This window comes from Patiria miniata, unplaced genomic scaffold (genome assembly GCF_015706575.1).
Source record: "Patiria miniata isolate m_02_andy unplaced genomic scaffold, ASM1570657v1 HiC_scaffold_2, whole genome shotgun sequence".
Classification (NCBI taxonomy): domain Eukaryota; kingdom Metazoa; phylum Echinodermata; class Asteroidea; order Valvatida; family Asterinidae; genus Patiria; species Patiria miniata.
In genome coordinates, this window is record NW_024037058.1 from 15290559 (window position 1) to 15311414 (window position 20856).

At 39.3% G+C, this 20856-nt stretch overlaps 1 protein-coding gene across 1 annotated transcript; it reads right to left on the reverse strand.

Moving 5' to 3' along the window:
• Positions 1–452: 452 nt before the first annotated feature.
• Positions 453–19628, reverse strand: LOC119726648 (UDP-xylose and UDP-N-acetylglucosamine transporter-like). The gene is made up of 10 exons (XM_038198409.1): positions 19327–19628; positions 15053–15166; positions 13780–13882; positions 13221–13270; positions 11661–11742; positions 9010–9076; positions 8239–8348; positions 7449–7524; positions 4949–5024; positions 453–3266 (listed from the first exon to the last, which is right to left on the reverse strand). The coding sequence occupies exons 1-10, from the start codon at positions 19401–19403 to the stop codon at positions 3020–3022; spliced, it is 1002 nt and encodes a 333-aa protein (XP_038054337.1). The 5' UTR covers positions 19404–19628; the 3' UTR covers positions 453–3019.
• Positions 19629–20856: the final 1228 nt, after the last annotated feature.

The following is a 20856-nucleotide window of genomic DNA, read 5'->3' on the forward strand; positions in this document are numbered from 1 at the left end:
ACTTCCAGTGTGGTTCTTGAATAAAAACATTTCAGGCTAAAACTTGCTTCACTAAGCTTTTTTTTTTTGAGGCACTAGTTTTTTTTTCAAAGAAAATGTGGTAAATTTTCTAAGTCAAGATGGATATTTTAGGGGTGCGGGGCTAGCTCCCATGCACCCTCATGAACAACCACTGCCTCAATAGAACTGCATCCAGTGGTTCCGTTGGAATTAGGTTGGTGCAGCGGTTCTTTCCTCGCCTTCCACCGCTGTGACCCAGGTTCGAATCCCGCCTGGGCCAACATGTGGATTGGGTTTTCAGTCCCTACCTGATTATGTGGGTCTTCCCCAGAATATTCTCCTGGGGTTTTCCTCCCACCTCTGAAACTGTAATTTCTTCTCATTGTCTTCTCTCCACAGGTTTCTTCAGGCTTGTGATCTACAGTGCCTAGGGCGTTTTCGAGGAATCCTTGGTTTCATTACCAGAAACATACAATAATGATAATAACACAGCAATGCTATCAATGAGGGTAAACAATGATTTTGAACATTTCTTGGCACACACGTCTTTATCCGACGTGAATACATGAAAGCACACAATAAGGACAATACTGCATAGGTGATTAACATCTACGGGAAGCTGTTTGGTCTAACAGCATGAAGGCCATATAATATCTCACAGTAACCCTCCTATGCAAACATACATTCTGTGCCAAGTCCAGTCAAAATCAATCAAGAGACTGTACTCAACAGTCACACGTCAGAGAGCTCCCAGCCTACATAAAGTGGGATTGACTGGCTGTGACTGTTTATGTAACTTGGCGCAGCTAGGCTTTGACTGTAGGTGGTCGATAAGCCAGCTGTGCCACCAGTTTCCTGCTTTTGTCTGTTGACTGAATTTGACTAGTCAGAGTTCTTTCTTCAAATATGATCTGACTGTTTGTGACTTGCCTGTGTAAAAGGCATGGCAAGAGAAGTAGATGGACTTTTTGACTGTATGTGACTGTTTAAACAGTAGAAGGGTTAATGCTTATGCAATATGAAATTGACGTCAACAAATCTGCCGGAGTTTGAATGTTACACCTTTGTGAAGATTTCACAAAGTTTCTTTTGCTTTAGTGCAGAGCATGGACCGACCTCAACCAACTCGAGTCAGTTCTAGCCGTATCCACATCACTTGGCTATGACTAGCAGTATAAACACAGGACTCTATGGGAAGTGGCTGCAGCGGCTAGCCAGTGGCTTCCATAGGTGCGCGTGTTATTCCCAGCCATAGCCAAGTGATTTGGACAATGGCTTAATGTCAGCTTCACTCAATCCCAAGGTTTTTTTTTTTTATCCTGCATCTGTTTGGGGCAAAAAGGAATTGCACTGAAAGGATTAACCTCAAGAAGTGAAGTGCACGTTCAGAGTTGTGTACATCTATGTCCAAATACGTTCTAAATTAAACATGAAATTAAAATCCCTTAATAACACATTAACCATTTATTTAAAATAAACTGTCCTTAAGAAAATTAGCAACAATAAGTGTTTCAGAAGAACAACTATAAAATGCACTTGTTAAGCTCTGGCAGGAGCTTTTTACATGTCTTTTGGGGGTCGGTTGGTCGGTCTGTCTGTCCCCATAAATTGACCTAAATAAGCCCCCTAAGTTTCCCATAAAATATAACTACCAAATTTTAATTTTCAAAAAGAAAAAAAACACAGAATAAATTAAATACTTAACAATACTTGTTTGTAACAATCCGGAAAGATGTTTATGAAAAATTTGTAAATGGAGACAAAATATGTGCAGTAATGTTTTGTTATAGTCACGTGGTATTGATCAAAGTGACTTTGTTACATGTATACACGCACACGCACCACTGATTACAACACCCATTGGCTGAAGCTCAAGTTGCGTAAACTTCCGATTCCATTCGTGCTATGTTACACCATAGTACGCATGGTTAAGTTGAGATGACGTCACACTAACCAACCGGATAAATCTAGGTATAAATCTAAAGTATGGAGTTCCATATGTGCCATCGGCGTCATATTTTTGGGCGCCGCATTTTTAAGCCCTAGCAGGGGTCATTTGCTCCAACCGGTCTTCAACAGAGTGTTTAACACCTGCCAAGCACATATTTATTCCCCAATTGATCTTGTCCGTCTTTGGCAAAGCTTCATTCATTCAATTCCACAGACTTAGAAAAACTCTTTAATTTATAAGAACACTTCAAGTTGGCACACGATTCGGGCGATTCACAATGCGGTGCGCCACCAAGAGTTTGCCACGGAGAGTTAATTTGTCCCAGTGCATTGTGGGAGATGGTCGACAAATTCGCAGAGTGGGACATTTGAAATTGTCACTTTTTTGCGGTCAGTAGTTTCGTAAACATATGATTCAAGGATCTGTTTGCCCTTATCTTTTCTTTTTTTCAATGTGGCGTTTTTTTGGTAAGACGGCAGAATGCTATCACCCAATCTATAACATGTTAGTTCAAGTTGTCTACTGACACTCATTCAAATGGGCCATGTTTTGTCGACCGTAAACTTGAAAAAATTGACTCTCCATGGCAAACTCTTGTTGGCGCACTGCATTGTGAATCGCCCGAATTGCAGAAACCTTTATATTAAACTCCTAAGGTACAAAGCTCAGTGCAATGACCGTTACATCAGCACTGTGACTCGTCCAAGAACATTTCCGTCTGCAAGCAACCAATTACTTCTTGATGGAGGGAAGTGCTTGCAGTCAAACGTCTTGCTCACCTGGCTGGGTTTGAATTAAACCCACATTTCAATATCTCTACAAAATATACCAGTCTGATAGACTAATCAGACTTCCACATTTTGACCACATAATTGAGGTCGTCACACAGGTTCACAAAATTGAGAGGCACGTGCATTTCGGCAAGTTGTTAACAACTTGACACATTATTGATAGATGGAGCAATGAACTAACGCCCAATGCTCAGACGGTCTAGGTACGTCTCATTATTGGCTGAATGTATTATTCAGTGGTTTGGTCTACTAACAAAGTGTTCATCATCCGAAGGTCTCATTCTACTTTCTTGGCCTTGTTCGGAGGGAACAGCCGATCCCACGCCATGTGGAAGACACCGGTGAAGAGCAGAGTACCGGAGAACACGCAGGCGGTGCCCATCCAGTGGTAAACGGTGAAGGGGTTCTTGAAATATAAGATGGAGAAGACTAGACTGAAGAACTTGCGTAGTGTCACGACGAGCGTAACGATGAGGGATGGGCACTCGGTAGTCAGGATGAAGACACCGCGGATGCACACATACGTGATGAAAGGAGTCAAGGAACTAGACAATAAACACTTTGACCTTAATATATTAACGCTCCGTTTTTCATCAAGTACTGTATACTCAGTGCTGACCCACATTTTGAGAGAAAAAAACAACACAATCTCACTCGGGTGGGACTCTAACCCGTATCTTCCCGCTTACTAATGCAGATGTCTTGACTAAACTACCCAATGACAAACTTATTGGGTCTTCTTGTCGATTCAAATGCAATATAGGGGAGATGTCAATTTTAATGTTGGGTTTTGCCGTAAATTACTTCTAAGTTGAGTGGTTGGGTCGTTCTGCACTAGCAAGCAGGAAACTGTGGGTTCGAGTCCCATCTGGGCAGGCTTTTGATTTTTTTTTCACACAAGCTTTTGGACAGCAATCTGAATATAAAATGCTTGTTCAGTTACCCCATCGATGAGCAAAACACCAACTAGTGCAAAATGACATAAAAAAGGGGACGAACCTGTGTTTACAGGCACGGAGTGCCCATCTCTCTTTCTTTAGCAATTGGGCCAGACTCGTATGCTGCTGTGGGGGGATCGCCACACCTCCTCCACAGCGAGTCTGTTACCTTCCCAGCATTGAATAATGCCGGTACCCATTTAACACCTGGGTTGAGAGGAGTAATTGAGGTAAAGCACCTCACTCAAGGCTACAACATGCATGGCCATGATGGGGCTTGAACTCACAACCTCTTGATCATGAATCCTGTACTCCACCGTTAGACCAAACGTGTCCACAAATGACATACCATTTGTTATACAAACAATGAATCTTTACGAGTGCAATGGTGAGAATATTTTCATGAGTTGAAAGATTGTTCCATTCAACGAGGCGAAGCCGAGTTGAATGGAACATTCCATCTATCAACGAATGAAAATAATCTCACCATTGCACGAATGCCAAACATTCATTATTTGTTTCAAATAACATCCAAGTAGATCTTTGTCATTCGATTGGAGGATAAAACTTTTAAGAACAAAAAAATTCGCAAAATTGTATCATATCCAGTGCTTTTTTTCAGCTTGTTCAAGGCTAACAAAGGTTTAAAAGTCAAATCATTGACAATAATGAAAAGTAACACGCTTTAGCTTAAACATGATTTAAACAATTGAAAAGGACCGGTGTGTTTGCTGCCACCAACGTCTCAAAACTCTCCCATTGTAGTAAAGTGTCTTGCCAAAGAACTTCAAGCAGCACTGTGCTGAGAATCCTCAATAATTGCTAAGGCCCCCAAAAAAGTCTCCGGTTTCTGGTATGCGTGCGCATCGCCGTAGCCATGTGCTTCGGCAAAATGAAAAACCTTTTTTTTTTCAGTGTAAGATGATGTCTCAAAACTGCCAAACTCACTGGTTTGACTGGAATCCTGCTGCTGCACAATTTTAACTTGTTTTTAGATGGGGTTACGATCGAGTATAAGTTTTATGTGGTGTCTCTGGACTCCCATATATTAGCACTAAATTTAGTTGGGCAACATTTGCAGTCATCAGCCGACATTTGAAGAAAAAAAAACGGTAAAGAAAAAAAAAGACGCGTCGCGGCTCCACTTTTGGGGCAAGCTCCATACCAGAAACCGGAGACTTTTTTGGGGGGGGGGGGGCCTAAAACATGACAGAAGCAAACGAGGGAGGGGGAGATTGACCCTTGAACCGGAACTATAAAAAGGATATTGTGTGATCATATTTCCAGCCAGATAGAGCCACATCTTTGGAACCATAACATCCAGAATGGGTACTGCTAGTGGCTCTGAAAAGCGTAAACCGCAAAAATGTACAAGTAGGTAAAAAGAAACTTTAAAGGTAGAGTATATAATTTACGTATATCATTTGCAGCTGTCCATAAGGTAACTGACAAAATTATTGTTGAAAAACATACTTGGTTTAAAGATAGTAATGGCACTAAACTCCCAGTGAAATTATTCCGTCTGTCATGCTGTCATTTTGAAGATAACAATAAAAAAAAGAAAAGAAGGTCATTAACACACGTGTTAATCTAAAGACGCATTCTTGGAAATTTCGGTAAGTAGTTCGTTTTTTAATTCAGCAAAGCATTGACATGACACACATGCACACGCATGTGCGGTTGCTGTAATCGTCGGTTCAGTGCGTGACATCGCGTAGCTGCAATCGGCTGATTGAGAACGTGTCCCGGACGCTGATTTTGGGCGCAATTCAAAAAATGACTCGGCAACTTTTGATTTGAAATCAACATCCTAGAATATTGTTTTCTCGGAATATACAGCATTCACTGAGCTTAAAATTCATCAGGTTAGTTGTTAAGCACCCTTCTTTAGATTCTGAGCATTTTTACTGCTTCAAACAAACAAAATGCACAAATGACAAATGATACACTCTACCTGTAACAGGCAAACGAAGTTTGGAAAGTAATTCACTAACAATTCAAGGCAAAAAAAAAAAAAATGACAGGAGCATGATTTGAACCAGTGACCTTCGGAACACAATTCCACTGCTCTACAAACTGGTGGTCTCATGTGGATGGTCTCAAGTGTCTTTTTTCTTGGAGTTCCCCAAGTCTCCATGTTGTACCTGAGTCCAATACCCTTTAGGCCCTTTAGTTAGAACATTGCTGTATTGATATGTTTGCAGCATAAAACACGCTGTCAATCCTGCACCCGATTTCACGAAGCACTGCGACGTGTCGCAACTCGAGTTACGACGTGTAACACGTCGCAACTCGCGACGCGTCGTATCTTTCATTTCACGAAAGTTGCGACGTGTTGAACGCGTCGTAAGTTCCTTGACAACGGCTTTAAACACGTCGCAAGTTAAGACGTGTCTTGTGGTCATCGCAAAATAAGAAGACTAATTTCTAAGCCAGTTTTATGCCATAAACATTACATTAACGAGATTATAATACCGAGGCAATGTGTGAAAAGTTGTTAATAGAAAATTCATTAAATGATTATGAATTAGACCGGAATATTAGAATTGAAATTTCAAAGTAGCTATACAGTCCAATGAGAGTTTGTTTTCCTTCGAAAAGGCATCGCACGGCCGCCATTTTTTTTTACGTTTTAACAAAGTTCGAGCTGAGATCCAACGACTCTTTGTTGAATATCAGACGACTATTTACTGTACGCTGACTAAATACATAAAACAGTCACCGAGTTGTGCTATAAATACACCTACGACGCGTCGCACTTACGACGTGTTTCGTGAAATGGATCGCAGGACAAGTTGCAGCTGCGACGCATCGTAGAGATACGACGCGTCGCAGCGCTGCGATGCATCGTAAGTTACGAAGAGTTTGATGAAATCGGGTGCTGGGAAGTAACGATCTCGATCACTCACACATATTACAGCTGTTTTTTTTATCCTTGAATGTCATTTCCGCGGTCGCAGGTTCGAACCCAGATCCAGTCAATTTCTCGATTCAGCCTTTATTGATTAAAAGTGAGCCCAGTCAGCTTCCCTTTGTGGATGATTTGACGGCTCAATACTATCCAAAACTTGAAATGTTAGCCAAATTTTTTTACATTCAGCAAGGATTGAAAATAAAATCATTAAAATACCCCTTCCTGCTTATTCTGGCTTCAATAAAACACTGCAAGAGCAGCTAGACTGTCTGAATGCAATTGTTTAAATGGTGATTACTACTGTGGGGTCCATGCACAAGTACCGGCCCCCTCAATGGTAAGAGTTGGGGAGACCACTGGGAGAGACATTCCAACGCAATCGTCGACAACGCCTGATGCTCACGTGAAGACACTTTGGCTTTGTGCGCATTCAGAATCAAAGTCGTGTGTACATTGCGCTACAAGCCACAAACAGTACGTGCACACACTGTATACAAACCACTGGGCTCTCCGAAGTGCCAAAAAAAAGCACACTCTTTTGTTAGTGCACGAGCCTATCAGGGACATTTGTTAGCAATGGACCGGTCCAGTAAGCCCCGCCCACTGCACACGTGGGCAAATTAACACGTGCTCCTCTCCAATGCCAAACTGCATTTTCCTGCCGCGCGCATCATACGCGCGTGCATGCATGTCAGACTTTTGTGCACGCATGTCGGACATACGTAAATCACTGCTGTGATTGGTCAGAATACCATGGGGCGGTGCTTACTGGATCGGTCCATTGATGAAAACAGCACACGGAAAACAGATTTTCAAGTCCACGAGGTAAACTGAGATGTTGGACTGTTGCATACCTGAATTTGAAAATATCACTGTATGGTTGTAGATGTCCTTTCCTAGTACAGCAAATCCTAAAAGTGGAAGTGCATGCTGTTGAAGGAAACATAGGAAACGGAAAGTAACTGTTTTTAGAAGACAAAGAATAAAACAAAGAAATATTTTTAGAATTTAGTGAATATGAATATGCCCGACAATTGAAAGTCGATTAGAACTCTGGACCAGAAACTGAATGACACTACTATCATTTCAAAAATAGGTTTTTTGGGTTTTTTTAAAATTATTTTTTTGCATATAATTTTTCTTAGAATATAAGTGGGTAAATTTGAGCAAATGAACCGTTAGGACTTTCGTCACTTTTACATCGTCGCATCAGTGCAACAAGGTCGTAAACTCGATTCTGCAGCAAATCGTATCTCGCGCGAATACGCTCCGTGCAACAAGGTTGTATCCCGTGTGTTGCGATGTACGGTGACTTTGTGCGAACATCCAGGTTATTTTAAGCATGATACGACATCTTGACATTGAAAACTCCCGTTTCACGTACATGACATCACACACCATTTAAGCAGATATATACGATCTTGTTGCACGGACACGACGACATGTGTACACTGTACATTAGATTTCAGTATCAGAGAAAAAGGAAAATAATGGATTTTTCTCTGATTCAATAATATTTCAATCAATCACTTAATGCCCACTGTCTGACTGTAATTTCACGCTGTGATTTCTCACTAAAATAGTTAACTGTGTATGTTACAAAAATTATGATATTTTTTTGTCCAAACCAAGAAATGAACTCACCGAATAGAACAATGCTTCTCTTGGATGCTTGCCATATTTGGCGTAGAGTGTTTCTTGAAAGATGCCCATCCGGGCTGACATGAAAAGGGCAAAGGTCAACATAAATAAGCCTGAAAGAGAAGAGATAAGAGATAAAATTAGAACATACGCAACCAGGATAAAAATGACTCTCAAAATTGAGTTACAATAGGCAGAAACTGTCACAATCACACAATGACAGCAATAATCAATTACACTGACCAAATGACGATGACGAAAATGGCAATGGTAAGAGCATGACAATACATATGGCAGTGACCCCAGCCGAGTAAGCTTATAAACTTTTTCTCGCAAACCTTCGGACAATATTAGTTATCCCGCCAGCGTGAGTGGAACACGGAATAATGTAGTGCGTCTGAGTCCGGCCGAGTGGTATGTGGGACACAGACGCACTACATTTTCCGTGTGCCACGAGTGCAAGCATGATAACAAATTTATCTTCAAGCAAACTTGACGTGCAGTAAAGTTGGAACTAGCATTTTAACATGAATCTTTCAGCTGTTTGGCGCATGCAGCTGGAATGACGCATGCATATTGGAATAGCCTAACACGTACGCAGGGTGCGATATGGACCGTGCGATACAGTATAATATCACACTGTTGTTGCCGTGGATCGACCAATCAGTATCGAAGATACAAGTTTGCTTGAAGATAATACTGAATATACAGCGTTTATAAAAAATATGTAGGTCAAGGGCAAAACCCAATATAAAGTAAAATTCCTTTCCTCACCTATTGACAACATAGCAATATCATAGGCTGTCATGGGCCCTTCTTCCTCGGCACCATGTTTTTTAACCTGTTGGGAAAAAAATTACTGGAAAATTATATTTGTTGTCAAAAAGACTAATAACTTACACAGAAAAATTAAAGTTGTTGTAACACTGCAACACTGTCAGGGAGTACTAAATATTGAAAACGACATTTCAAAACTTCAAGTCTTTTTAAGTCAAAATTTGAAACATAGAATTTTTCCTCTCAGAATCGTTATTCTCCTGAAAAAAAAAATCAAAATCATTACACGATTTGGTAGCACTAAAAGACATCACCTGGACATGCTGAATCTGGTTTATGCACTGAATAGGCATTGAAGTTGGTGACATCACAGGTGAGAGTGGCCCAAGTAAAAATTACACCCTTTCACTTAATTTGGGCGATTCACAATGCAGTGCGCCACCAAGAGTTTGCCATGGAGAGTCAACTTTTCAAGTTTACTGTCGACAAAATATGGCCCATTTGAATGAGTGTCAGTAGACACAGCTAAATTGTTATAGATTGGGGCATAGCGTTCTGCCGCCTTACCAAAAATCACCATATTGATACAAAGAAAAGAAAAGGGCAAACATATACTCGAATCATACGCTTACGAAACTACTGACCGGAAAAACTATTGGTGGCGCTCTGCATTGTGAATCGCCCGAATTGATTGTATTTTTTTATCTAGGGACCCTAATGGGGTAAAACGGAGCGGATTGAGAAATAGTCAGGCTTTAATGAAATAGATAATTTCGTTGAAAAAAAAAAAATTAGCCCTAACCGAACTCAACCCATCAAAGCCCAACAGCAGGTTTTGTTGAAATCTGTTAGGATAGGTACAGTACCCCTAAACTGATGGTCTTTTACACTGGGGTTGGCATACCTCCAGAAACTAAGTCCAACAGTGTGCGTGTGTACAATTTCCCATGTGGGTGTTGGAATTTGCCAGAATGGGTATGGTTTCTAGTAAATTATGCTAGGGAGTTAGGGTTAAACAGTTTTAATTATTTGTGTTCTGAATGTTGCACTTGTTTTGGTTTTTTTTTTAACACTCTGTACAAAGGCTAATGGGTTGTTGAGTATGCCAACACCTCAATTAGAAAATGCGTAACTGATGTCTTAAAAATATCTTTGAGAAAATTGACAAAATAAATTAATCTTTTAAAAATTATGATGTAGAACAAGATCTTTTTTTAAATTGTACAGTTAAATATACCAAGCCGATTTAACTCCTCTATTCTTCACTTCTGTACCTGAGGTTAAAATTGGCACATGCAGGGCAAGGAAATTAATATGCTAAATACTGGTATGCCAGCAGTTAAATGGAGATTTGCATGCATCATTTGACTTTAACCCAGTTCTACATGTAGTAAAATGTCAAAGACATGTCTGCACAGTAGAAAAGTGAAAATGGAGGATTTGTTTATTATAAATCTGTTACATGTATACCTTGCTACTGGTATCTATCCAGAGAGAATAGAAATACTCTTATTTATTACATGCCATGGAAATACCAGGAGAAGTGCCCAGCTTGATAAGCCATATTGGTTCAGAGCAGACTTTATGACTATACTTAAAGGGAATGTACAACATTTGCTTTTGCTGCACTTTTCAGAAATAAATCGATTTTGAGGATTAGTATGTTATAGCAAATATGGTTGAACTGACTTGTTTCACGCTTTGGGCTTGGTAGATGCTGGAAAAACCAAGACAACAAATCATGTTCTTGTAGTCTGGTTCCCTGACCCTACTTAAGATGAAACTGAGAAATTTAAAGACTTTAGGGAATTGTAAGTCAAAGAATCAGTCTAGCAGGCTTGTACCCCTTCACAAGTGTGTAATCAATTGCAAAGAAAATGCGGAATAACTAAATAAGAAAAATTAGGAGCAGTTTTTGAAAAAAGCCAGTTTTCTCCAACGCTGGTCAGCCAACCAGTGTTGGAAAAATACAGTTCTTGAAAATGTCAGCACACCAGGAGCCACCATTTACAGGATGCTTTAGACTGTCAATCCCTAGCGATTCAGTAAGGTATTTCGTGATAATTTGATCATTTCGTTTTGGATGTTTGCAAATGTTGTATCTTCCCTTTAAAGGCATATATAGGATCATTTTCATTCATCTTACAAGTAACCTCCCTACTTATTACCAAAAAGCTTACTTAGATTAACACTCGTACAGATACTAAGCACCCCGAGAAATTATTCCCTCTGCCTTGCTGTCATTTAGGAGAAATCAAGAAATGTAGGTGATTTCCAACGATCCGTCAATCGACTAATTTTTGGAAATAACGAGTGCTACGGACGAAATCGTGTTTAATGATAAAAAAAATGTATGCATGGTTTTCACTCTTTTCTTGCAAAGTGAATTATCCACCGAGCTGAAGCTTCAATATGTTAGGTTTTGAACATTCTTCTTTGGATTTTGAGTGGTGTGATTCCTGGAAGCAAATGACATGCATGAAAATCAAATGACCCTATACATGTATATGCCTTTAATCTACTTCTTTTGCAGTGGCCAACTGATTCAATTCTCGGAGGTTTTTATAACATTTTAGACCAGATTGCAGGAGCATTATTATAAGCAAATAAAATATCTCCATCTGGATTAATTACTGAATATCACTTACCCCAGTCTTTGCCGACATCAGCGTGCACGTGCATATACCCAGAGTGATCATCAGAATTGATATATATTTGTATGTTGGATATCTGGAATGGGAAACACAACAATGTAAATTATCATGACGAACTCCAGGCTCCCAGCCCCAGCTAACTCAGCTTTTTCTCAACATGTGTATTTTTTTCAGCTTTTTTTAATTCAGCTCATTTAAATTTTGCTTGTTTCACAAAACCTAAATATCACCTTTGCGCCTATCTGACTGACTTACTGACTGACTCCCCGTCACTTAGATCTAGATTAGCTCATTTAAATTTTGCTGGTCCCAGAGGGCCAACATGGGCCCTATTTCACGGCAATGCTTAGCACACGATTTTCTGCTAACAGTGCCTCCTTCTATTTCATGGAGACCGTAAGCGTAAGCACAGCAAAAGGCACGCTTACTTCAGAGGGAAAATTTGCATAACTTAATGACGTAACAATAGGAATCTCCATGCACGCGCGACCGTAAGCACGTCCACGCCGTGAAATAGTGCTGAAGGTTTGCAAATTATTCTGCTATGCTTAGCACAACTTTTCTGCTAACTGTTAAGCAGCGCCGTGAAATTTGCCCCAGGTTGTTTCCTTTGTCCTATCTCACCGACGGACAAACTGACTGACGGACTGACTCGCTCACCGACTGACGATCGCTTGTGACTAGCAGAAGATTGGTGGAGAGAGCTGGGGCAGTGCTATTGTATAGGATTCGTGTGGACCACATGCTTGACTAGCCATTCCGAATCGATTGAATAGAACGCTGTGCACTCTGGGACCAGCTTTACTGGGCTTACCTAGTCTTGTTTATTTTGCTTTCAGCCATAACAAAAGGTTTAATTTTGTTGGTAGGAATGTTTATACCTCGGTGAAGGGCAAAACCTAATTTGATTTGGTAGAAATGATTAAATGAATGCATTTTTTTGTATTATTAAGTATAGGCTGTGCGCACAAGTACCCCCTCAATGGTAAGAAAGGGAGACTTTGAGGAGACCACTGGGAGAGACATTCGAATGCATTGCTGAAGATGCCTGACAATCATGCAAAGACACTATGGCTTTGTCCTCATTCGGAATCAAATTAGTTTTGCGCACTTTGTGCTATGCGCGTGCAAATCATTACGCACTCGTGATGCGTCCCGTCCACTGGGCTCTCGAAAAAGGTCAAACAGCGCTTTCTCTTTTTGCGCACGGAGCCCATAATTTAGCTCAGCAGAGGGCGTCCTTGAAAAGTGGTCGTCAATGAACAACATGTTTAGCACGTGTTTCATTGAGTGTTGATATTGGAAAGATTTCCATATAAGAAGTTCACTCAACACCCTGTGTACAAACCCTATGAGAGTGGACTGGAAAATTCTAAGTGTTTTCTAAGAAAATGCTTGTATTTTCTCACTGCTGAAATTGACTTTGATGACATGAAATTGCTATCTGGGGGCTTGTTAGTCAATACAGAGGAAAATTAGTGAACTTTGCATATGGAAATCTTTCCTTGATATTTAGTTCTTATGAACTCCTGAGTCGTTTTCCAAAATACCTACTTTTTTTTGAGGAGGATAACTCCAAGAGCCATGTTAGCCACAAGAGAACCCTGGAGAGAAAAATACATGTAGGTAAAAGAAATCACTTCAATTACACAAATATTGTCTAATTTTCTGAAAGGTGAGGACAGAAGTTTGTAACACTGTAGTGTGATGATAAGGTAATAATAACAATAAGTTAAACTGTATATAGCGCCCATCCATGAAGAAAATCATGCTCCTAGGCGCTTTCTATAAAAAGTTAAGACACAGGATAAAAATACAATGAAGTGAATACATGTACTTAAAAAGATTTAAGATTTAAGCCTGGTTCATACCCCACGCGGAAGCAAGTGCGAAGCGAAATCGATGTCACCAACAATGCGCTGTGAACGCATCGCTGACGTCACGAACCCCGCCCCGCACCAACGCGAAGCATGAACCGGACTTTAAACAATGTAAAACCATTTCCTCATTGTTTATGTCATGTCATTGTGTTCTTGCCTGCCACTTTTTGAGAGAGGGCGCTCTATGTTTACTACATACATGTAGTAATATCTGTGATAATGGGCATACTCACACTTCTGAATATCATGTGAAGAGGCAGTGGGATGCTGAAATTGAGTGCATAGTTGTTGACCACGCTTACAGAGAAGAAGAACATAACCAACACAGCATAATGCCTGTAGAAAATTATAGCGAGAAATTTAATTAATGTCAAGCAGTTGCATTTTTCCTGTGAACGTGACCAATATTTCCATCCCTATCCCACTACATGTACGTTGAGGGCATAGATTTGGACAACACTTTTGGTGAAGAACAATAATTTTAAAAGTTGTAAAAAAAAAAAAAAAATTTAAAATTTGAAATCTTAGGGACCATTTAGAACAGTCAATGTTAAATAATTTCGATCTTTTTTGTTGTTGAAATTGTAGGTGGGTGGGTCAAAGGAAATAACTGAAAATTGAAATTCAGTTTTCAATTAAAGTAATAGAAAAAAATATACAAGAAAAAGGGAGGGGGAAACCCAGTGGCCTCTTCGAGATCAAAAGCTAATAATAATGAAGCAAAACTAACCCTTTATATTTTTTAAATATAGTGTCTCGGGAAAACTGGAAACACTGTGCAAAGTTTTGTGTGCTAGGCAATTTTCGTCTATTTCAAATACAAAGTTGCATGCTGGAAGCCTGGAAAAGCCATTGAAAACTCCTGAGCTGGGAGAACATTGACCTGAAATATCTGCTTCATTTGAAGCATTACTTTGAACTTCAGTTTATAGGATACATTGAATAGTCATTTGGCATTTAAAAATCAAAATCTGGGGTGGGTGAGTGGGTCAAAACAATTTTGAAAAAATATCTAAATTTTTCAACATTGACTATTCTGAATCGCCCCTTAGTGACTTTTATCAATAATCCCGCTACTTCAAATCCTCTGGTTGTGGTCACGCGTTTCCAGACAAGGGTGGGGATTTTGGTCCTTTTTTCAGTGCAAATTTCAAGAGCTCCTGAAAATGTTTACGCTGGGAATTTGTCTTTCCGGCAGTGAAAAATCCCCACCCTTAGGCTAGGGTACCTCCGCATTGAAATCTGCAATTGCATTCAATTGAAATTCGGTCGCACAAAAGCTGGGGCATACAAACACCTAAAATCACTTCATTTTAAAAGACAACTGTTCTAATTTTGCTGGTACTCGCTATGATGTTGCACGCATGCGGTGAATTGTTTAACCCAAAACTGGATAGTCGTCAAATCTTGATGTGCACATTCGCAGTTGGAATACCGAACAGGCTTCTGTAATGGTATTTGCTCTTGTTGATTATTTTTCTGATTTTCATTTTTATGGTTACTCACTTGATAGGTATGACCGGAGCCTTTGTGCCGAAATGTGTTGCAAAGATGAAACCTTCCACAGCGATGAAGAGAAACTGTGCAAATGTGACGATGTTGCCACTGCCTGGATGCTCACTACGTAAAACAAGAATGTAATAGTCTACAGTATTAGTAAGAGTATCATAGGCAGTGAACAGCAATTTGCAAAAAAACCTAAACCAAACTGGTAAATTATTGTTAAATACAGGGCGAGTCAAAATAAGCGGAACCCAAATGCCCAATAATATATTTCATATTTAAAAAAATATGTAGCACCAAAAATAATGACTGGAAAGCCAATTTCATAAGCTTTTCAGATGAAAAAAATTACTGAAATTGCTCAATCCGTTCAAAATATATCACCATTTAAATGCAATGACCCTAAAACCTGTTTCGTCCCCCCCCCCAAAAAAAGCAATTTATTGTGTATTCTGACTGTAGTGTTAGGAACAACAAAGAAAATTACACAGATACTTGTTTCAACAACCGTCAACAACTGTAGTGCACAATATCTTGATTAACAACCCTGATTAGGCAAACAATATGATTTATTAAGTCCACCTTTTTTTAAAAAAACAGGCCTTCAAAAGGACTTTGTTTACTATTTTTAACTTTAAACTGAGGTTTTATCGCTGGTGATGTTTGAAGACAATTGTGACGACAATTCTTGAAATTGCATTTTGGACGAAAGAGGTTTTAGGGTCATTGTGTTTAAATGGGGATATTCTTTGAACGGATTGAGCAATTTCAGTCATTTTTTTTTTCATATAAAAGTAGCTTATGAAATTGGCTTTCCATTATTTTTGGTGCTACATATTTTTATAAATATGAAATATAATTTTGGGGGTTTGGGTTCTGTTTTTTTTACTCACCCTGTAGCGTACTTGGTTGTGAGTAAATTATAGTATCATAGTATAATAGCAATAACTGACTTCTGTGCGACGAAAACTACAAGGATATCATTCAATACTTAATTTGTAGTGACTGTTACGGAAAGAATGTTGCGCCACTATTGTCATCATATATCATCTCAATGAAGGTCATTCATTGCAAACGTGTTGAAAAGACATGAATCTGGGACTGATTCATGTCTTTTCATAAAAAAAAGAACAATAGTTTTGACTTCCATAATTTAAATCAATTTCTACATCTCATTGAAGTTTTTCATATTTTGCTTAGTAATCCATGGATATGGAGGATTTTTTTTAAGGGAAATAAAGTCTGACTCTGAGAAGTATACACGTACCTGTATGTACTCTGGTTTGGGGACCAAAAGATCCTGACGACTATAACCAGAGCCAAATAAATTTGCTGGTTTGGGATTCCATCCCTCCCCATACACCCCCCCCCCCAAAAAAAAAAAAAACCACACACACACAAAAACAGAAACTAGGCCCTAACTGTGTTAGACTTAAATTGAAAAAAAATACGTAATTGTAGTAATGTTGTGCCCATTCTTGAAAATCACGCATTCTCGAGAATGGGCAAGCACATTCTTGAGAATGTGCAACTGGATCCTTGCTCAATCTTGGCAAAAAATAACTCTTCCAGATTGAGCGCACATTCTTGAGAATGCGCGACAAGATAACGGTCTTGTCGATGCCGAGCACCGGCTGCGCTTGGCAAGTCTAGCTGAATCCTCGTTCACTGATTCTCAATAATTATACTGTTGCAACGCAAGGCGCTGAAAAGTGGATATGATAAGTAAAGGCGTATTGATATGGGGGGGGGGGGGGACCGGGAAAAAATAAGAGACATAATAATACTAGTGCAAAGAATTCTGATTTTTGGGATAATAAAAGCGGGGGGGGGGGGGGGGGACGTAAGAATGAAGAATGTGAAGAATGAGAATGAATACTGCGACATCCCATAGTGCTAATGCTATTTTCCATTTAAATTGCCACCAATTTATTGTTCACATCCCACCATAACGTCACAGAGCTGGATTCTATCTAGTCAAAAGAGCAATTTTGGCAGCTTCTGGACATTGTTTTTTTTTCGTGGCACGCATATGATACATGCAGGGACTTGTAACTTGTCTAGCCTAAACAAAGCACTTCCCAGACTAGTTCCCAGTCCTCCGTTATTACAAAACTTCCCATAGTGGGCAGAAAAAAGCAATAATAACAGGTTTAATTTGATTCAAATTATCGTAGTTATACGAGTACAGAAGCATAGAACATTTTCTTTCCTCTTTATATGAATTGTTTCCCTTTTAACCGCTATACAATTCATTTAACATAATTATGTCGTGCAATGTTTGTTAAGATTGGGCAAAATTCATAAATTGTGCACGTGATATTCCCACCCAATCTTAAGAATGAGCGCTCATTCTTAAGAACGCGTGCTCGTTCTTAAGAATGGGCGCTTATTCTTAAGAATGCGCGCCCATTCTCGAGAATGCGTGATTTTCAAGAATGGGCACAACAGTAATAGACTTGCATTGAAATTTATTTGTATTTATTTGGAAACATCATCTTCCCATGATTAGGAAAGAATGTTGCAACCTGACGCCCCTTCAGCAGTTGTGTACAAAGTCTATGGAAAGTCAGAACATTTTCTAAGTTAAAAGTATTGCCAAACGAAATTGGGAATGTTTTTCAGTCCCAGATTCATGTCTTATCATCATTTTTGCAATGAAGGACCTTCATTGAGATGATATATGAAGAAAAAAGTAATTTATTTCTTTTTATTTGGTAACAACTAACAACATATTACTTCTAGTTCTGATTAGACTAGAGCATGATTAGAACTAAGTTAGGCCCGTGTGCCTTTCTAATTCTAGAACTAAGTACTCAGTTAAAGTAGATTATGGCTACCTGAAGATTTTCTACAAATACTATTAATGATAAAGGCTACACATTGCAGAATGTTTTAATCCGTAATAGGGCCCTATTATTAATAAGAAAGTTCATTTTAAACCAAATGACTTAGAATGAACATGAGTGACGAAAGGAATGGGCGATCGTGTAGCATCAGGCCCCTGTTTAGTTTTGATCAAATTAGAGTCAAAAATGTTTTGTATTGCTAAAAAATCACCTTTAAAATCAAAAGCAGACTTTTCTTAATTAATTAATGACACCCGTTTTGCAATTTTGAACAGTTTCTTGAGGTTGAATTCACGATTTTCCTGCGTGGTTTGTACCTTGTGATTCAGAGCGCCGTGCGTGCTCATGGTATACAGCACGCGGTGATCGGCATCTTTTATTTTCGGGTTGCGTGTTGTGTCGCCGCGCTGTCGTCATTTTACCCCCAAATTTCCCTAAAAAAAAAAATCAAAACCCTGCCCTCTATCTATGACATACCTGATAATTGAGAACCAATTAGTTTGGTTTGTCTAATAATTTTAAAGAGGACTTTGTTCCCTTAAGTTAGGAACCGGGCCCTACACTACACGATCGCCAAAGGAATGTATAGTCGGACTCCCTATTATCGCGGCATCCCTATTATCGCGGCATGGGAAATTTCTCTTTTTGCGTTGCCAAAACTCCTTCAAGTGGCAAGTTTTTTCCAGTTCACCAGTCATTAAGGACTTTTTGCCAAGTTGTATAAAAAGGACGATTAAAAAATGTTGTGTCTTTCGGGACTTTTAACGATTTTTAATAAATAATAACGTTTTCCAAAACTTGCAAATTTTCCCTCACCGTGTCTGCTAAAAGGTACCGTCTATATTTTAACATAAATCTTTAATGGTGCTCTGTCCATGAAAGTTCCATGCCTGGTTCCAATTCTTCAGCTGCAAATGTAAAATGAAGTCGAAGGACGATATTTGCACCGCGAAATCGTAAAAACTTTTACGGGATCAAAATAAACACAGCGCGTTAACAAAAATAAAACAGCACACCGTGTTAAGTGAATGGCGCCCCCAATCGCCAAACAGTAGACTTGCCTCTGTGAGTTGTGTTCTCCTTTCGGGGGAAGGGCAGGGACTTAGAAATCATCCTGTAGATAAAATAGTCTTTAATCAACTTGAACTTACAGGGAAAATATCAGACTTTATTCAGGGGTGTTTTGGTCAAACATTAACTATGAATAAAACAGTTGAGATCATTATAAAAACCACTTCCCGCATACCACGATAATAGGGAGTCCACCTCCGTTCGCAAACCACACCACCGTCTGAATTTTTTATATCAATTTGAAAAGGAAGAGTTATTCTACACAATAGACAGGACAATTCGGGAAGGTTAGTGGGGAATCTCTATTCCAAACGAGAAACGTGATAAGTACCGCGATAATATGGCAACCCATCCTACCTGACAATAAATTCCAAAAACACAACATTGGAACAGCAGCCGACGAAGACAAGAATAATCGCATACACAGGATTCATGTTGAATTAACTGATTGGTTCGGCTAAAACGAAACTCCCAAAGATGTATTTCATCAACACGGTGTCATCACAAAGACTGAGCACCTCTCATGACTTTAGTAAGTAGGTATGGCCCGGCAAAATTCTGTTATTTCTACCGGTACTTGGTCTTGGCTTTAATACATATATGCCGGTAGGTCATAGGTAGGTCTGCGTGTGTGTCAGGTGTAGTGTACGTATGTACGTGGCCTGTGATTTCGGTTCGGTTTTCTCACGCGCCACGGTGACCGTAAGGTAATGGAAAACTTCGGCCAGATGCACTTCAAAAATCTGCTAGATTTAACAAAAAGCTGCTAAATCACCTGTAATATCACGAAATACATAATAAACACTTAATCATTAAATTTTCTTTACTAAAATTTAATAATTTGTTTAACAAATTGTTCGTGTCTAGCTAGTCCGAGTAACTTGGACCCAACTTATCGCCTTTTTTAACATTTGGACACGGTCTGGTGCGACTATATCGCCAGACCATGATCGACAGTGCCTTAGGCTACTGTGAACTATTAAAGGGAACCTCAAATTTAGGCTTTTTCAAAACTAATTGGCTATATTTGTCAAATCTGCCATTATTTTTGAATTTGTGTCAAATCACCAATTTTACAGAATTCAGCTAGAAGTCTGCTAAAAAAATTTCATTCTGCTAAATTTTCTGTCAAACTCGTTTTTCCCCCGAAAAATTCTGTCAAATTTAGCCGAAATTTGGCTACAACGGTCATCCTGTTCAGTACAGAAGCCAAGCTCCCAGACACCATCAATCAAAGGGGCCAGACTACGGTACGGAATTATGTTTTTTTTATGTAACCAAGTATAGTCAATGACCATAATGCGCATGCAGTTTGGTAACGGTTCTCGGATCCTCCAGAGCTATGAATAAGAAAAAGGCTAAATTTCATTTATCGATCATCAAGAGTTGATTAAACCACGGACCATACACAACTTAGGGAACAAAATTCACTTTGGGGAAAAAATGAAAATAACAAAATTCAGCTGTTGAGCGGCGATGGACGGAGAGTCCAACGCCCAACATAAGAACTAAACTTCAGTATTTCATCCGCAGCGCTCGCTGGAAGAAACTCTCTGCTGCAAGAGGTGACCCGGTTGCCCGACTTCCGGTTCTTGTCCTCATAATGGTGCGTAGCCAAAGGGGGGGACCAAAAATTCGAAATGTGCCGCTTGCCAAGGAAGTGCCTTTTTAAAGAATTTGTTTCAGTTATTAAAATAAAGAGGAATTCCATTTTTTTTTTAAATCGGATTAATTTGATTTAAATCAGATGCTTTTTATTTGTTTTACTTTGAAAATATTGATACGTCTAAAATTGTGTCTAAATCTCCCCATGCACACACCCATCACTAACGAGTTTACATACAGGTTCCTATGATTAATATCCATCATCGACAAAACTCAATAAAT

Excerpts from the sequence above, each read along its gene's own strand:
- LOC119726648 (XM_038198409.1), bottom strand. The coding sequence starts at position 19,403 with ATGAATCCTGTGTATGCGATTATTCTTGTCTTCGTCGGCTGCTGTTCC. Across the intron at positions 8,349-9,009 it reads TATTGCTATGTTGTCAATAG|GCTTATTTATGTTGACCTTT; the intron begins GTGAGGAAAGGA and ends CTTCTCTTTCAG. Across the intron at positions 3,267-4,948 it reads GCTGGAAATATGATCACACA|GTATGTGTGCATCCGCGGTG; the intron begins ATATCCTTTTTA and ends TCCTTTCATCAC.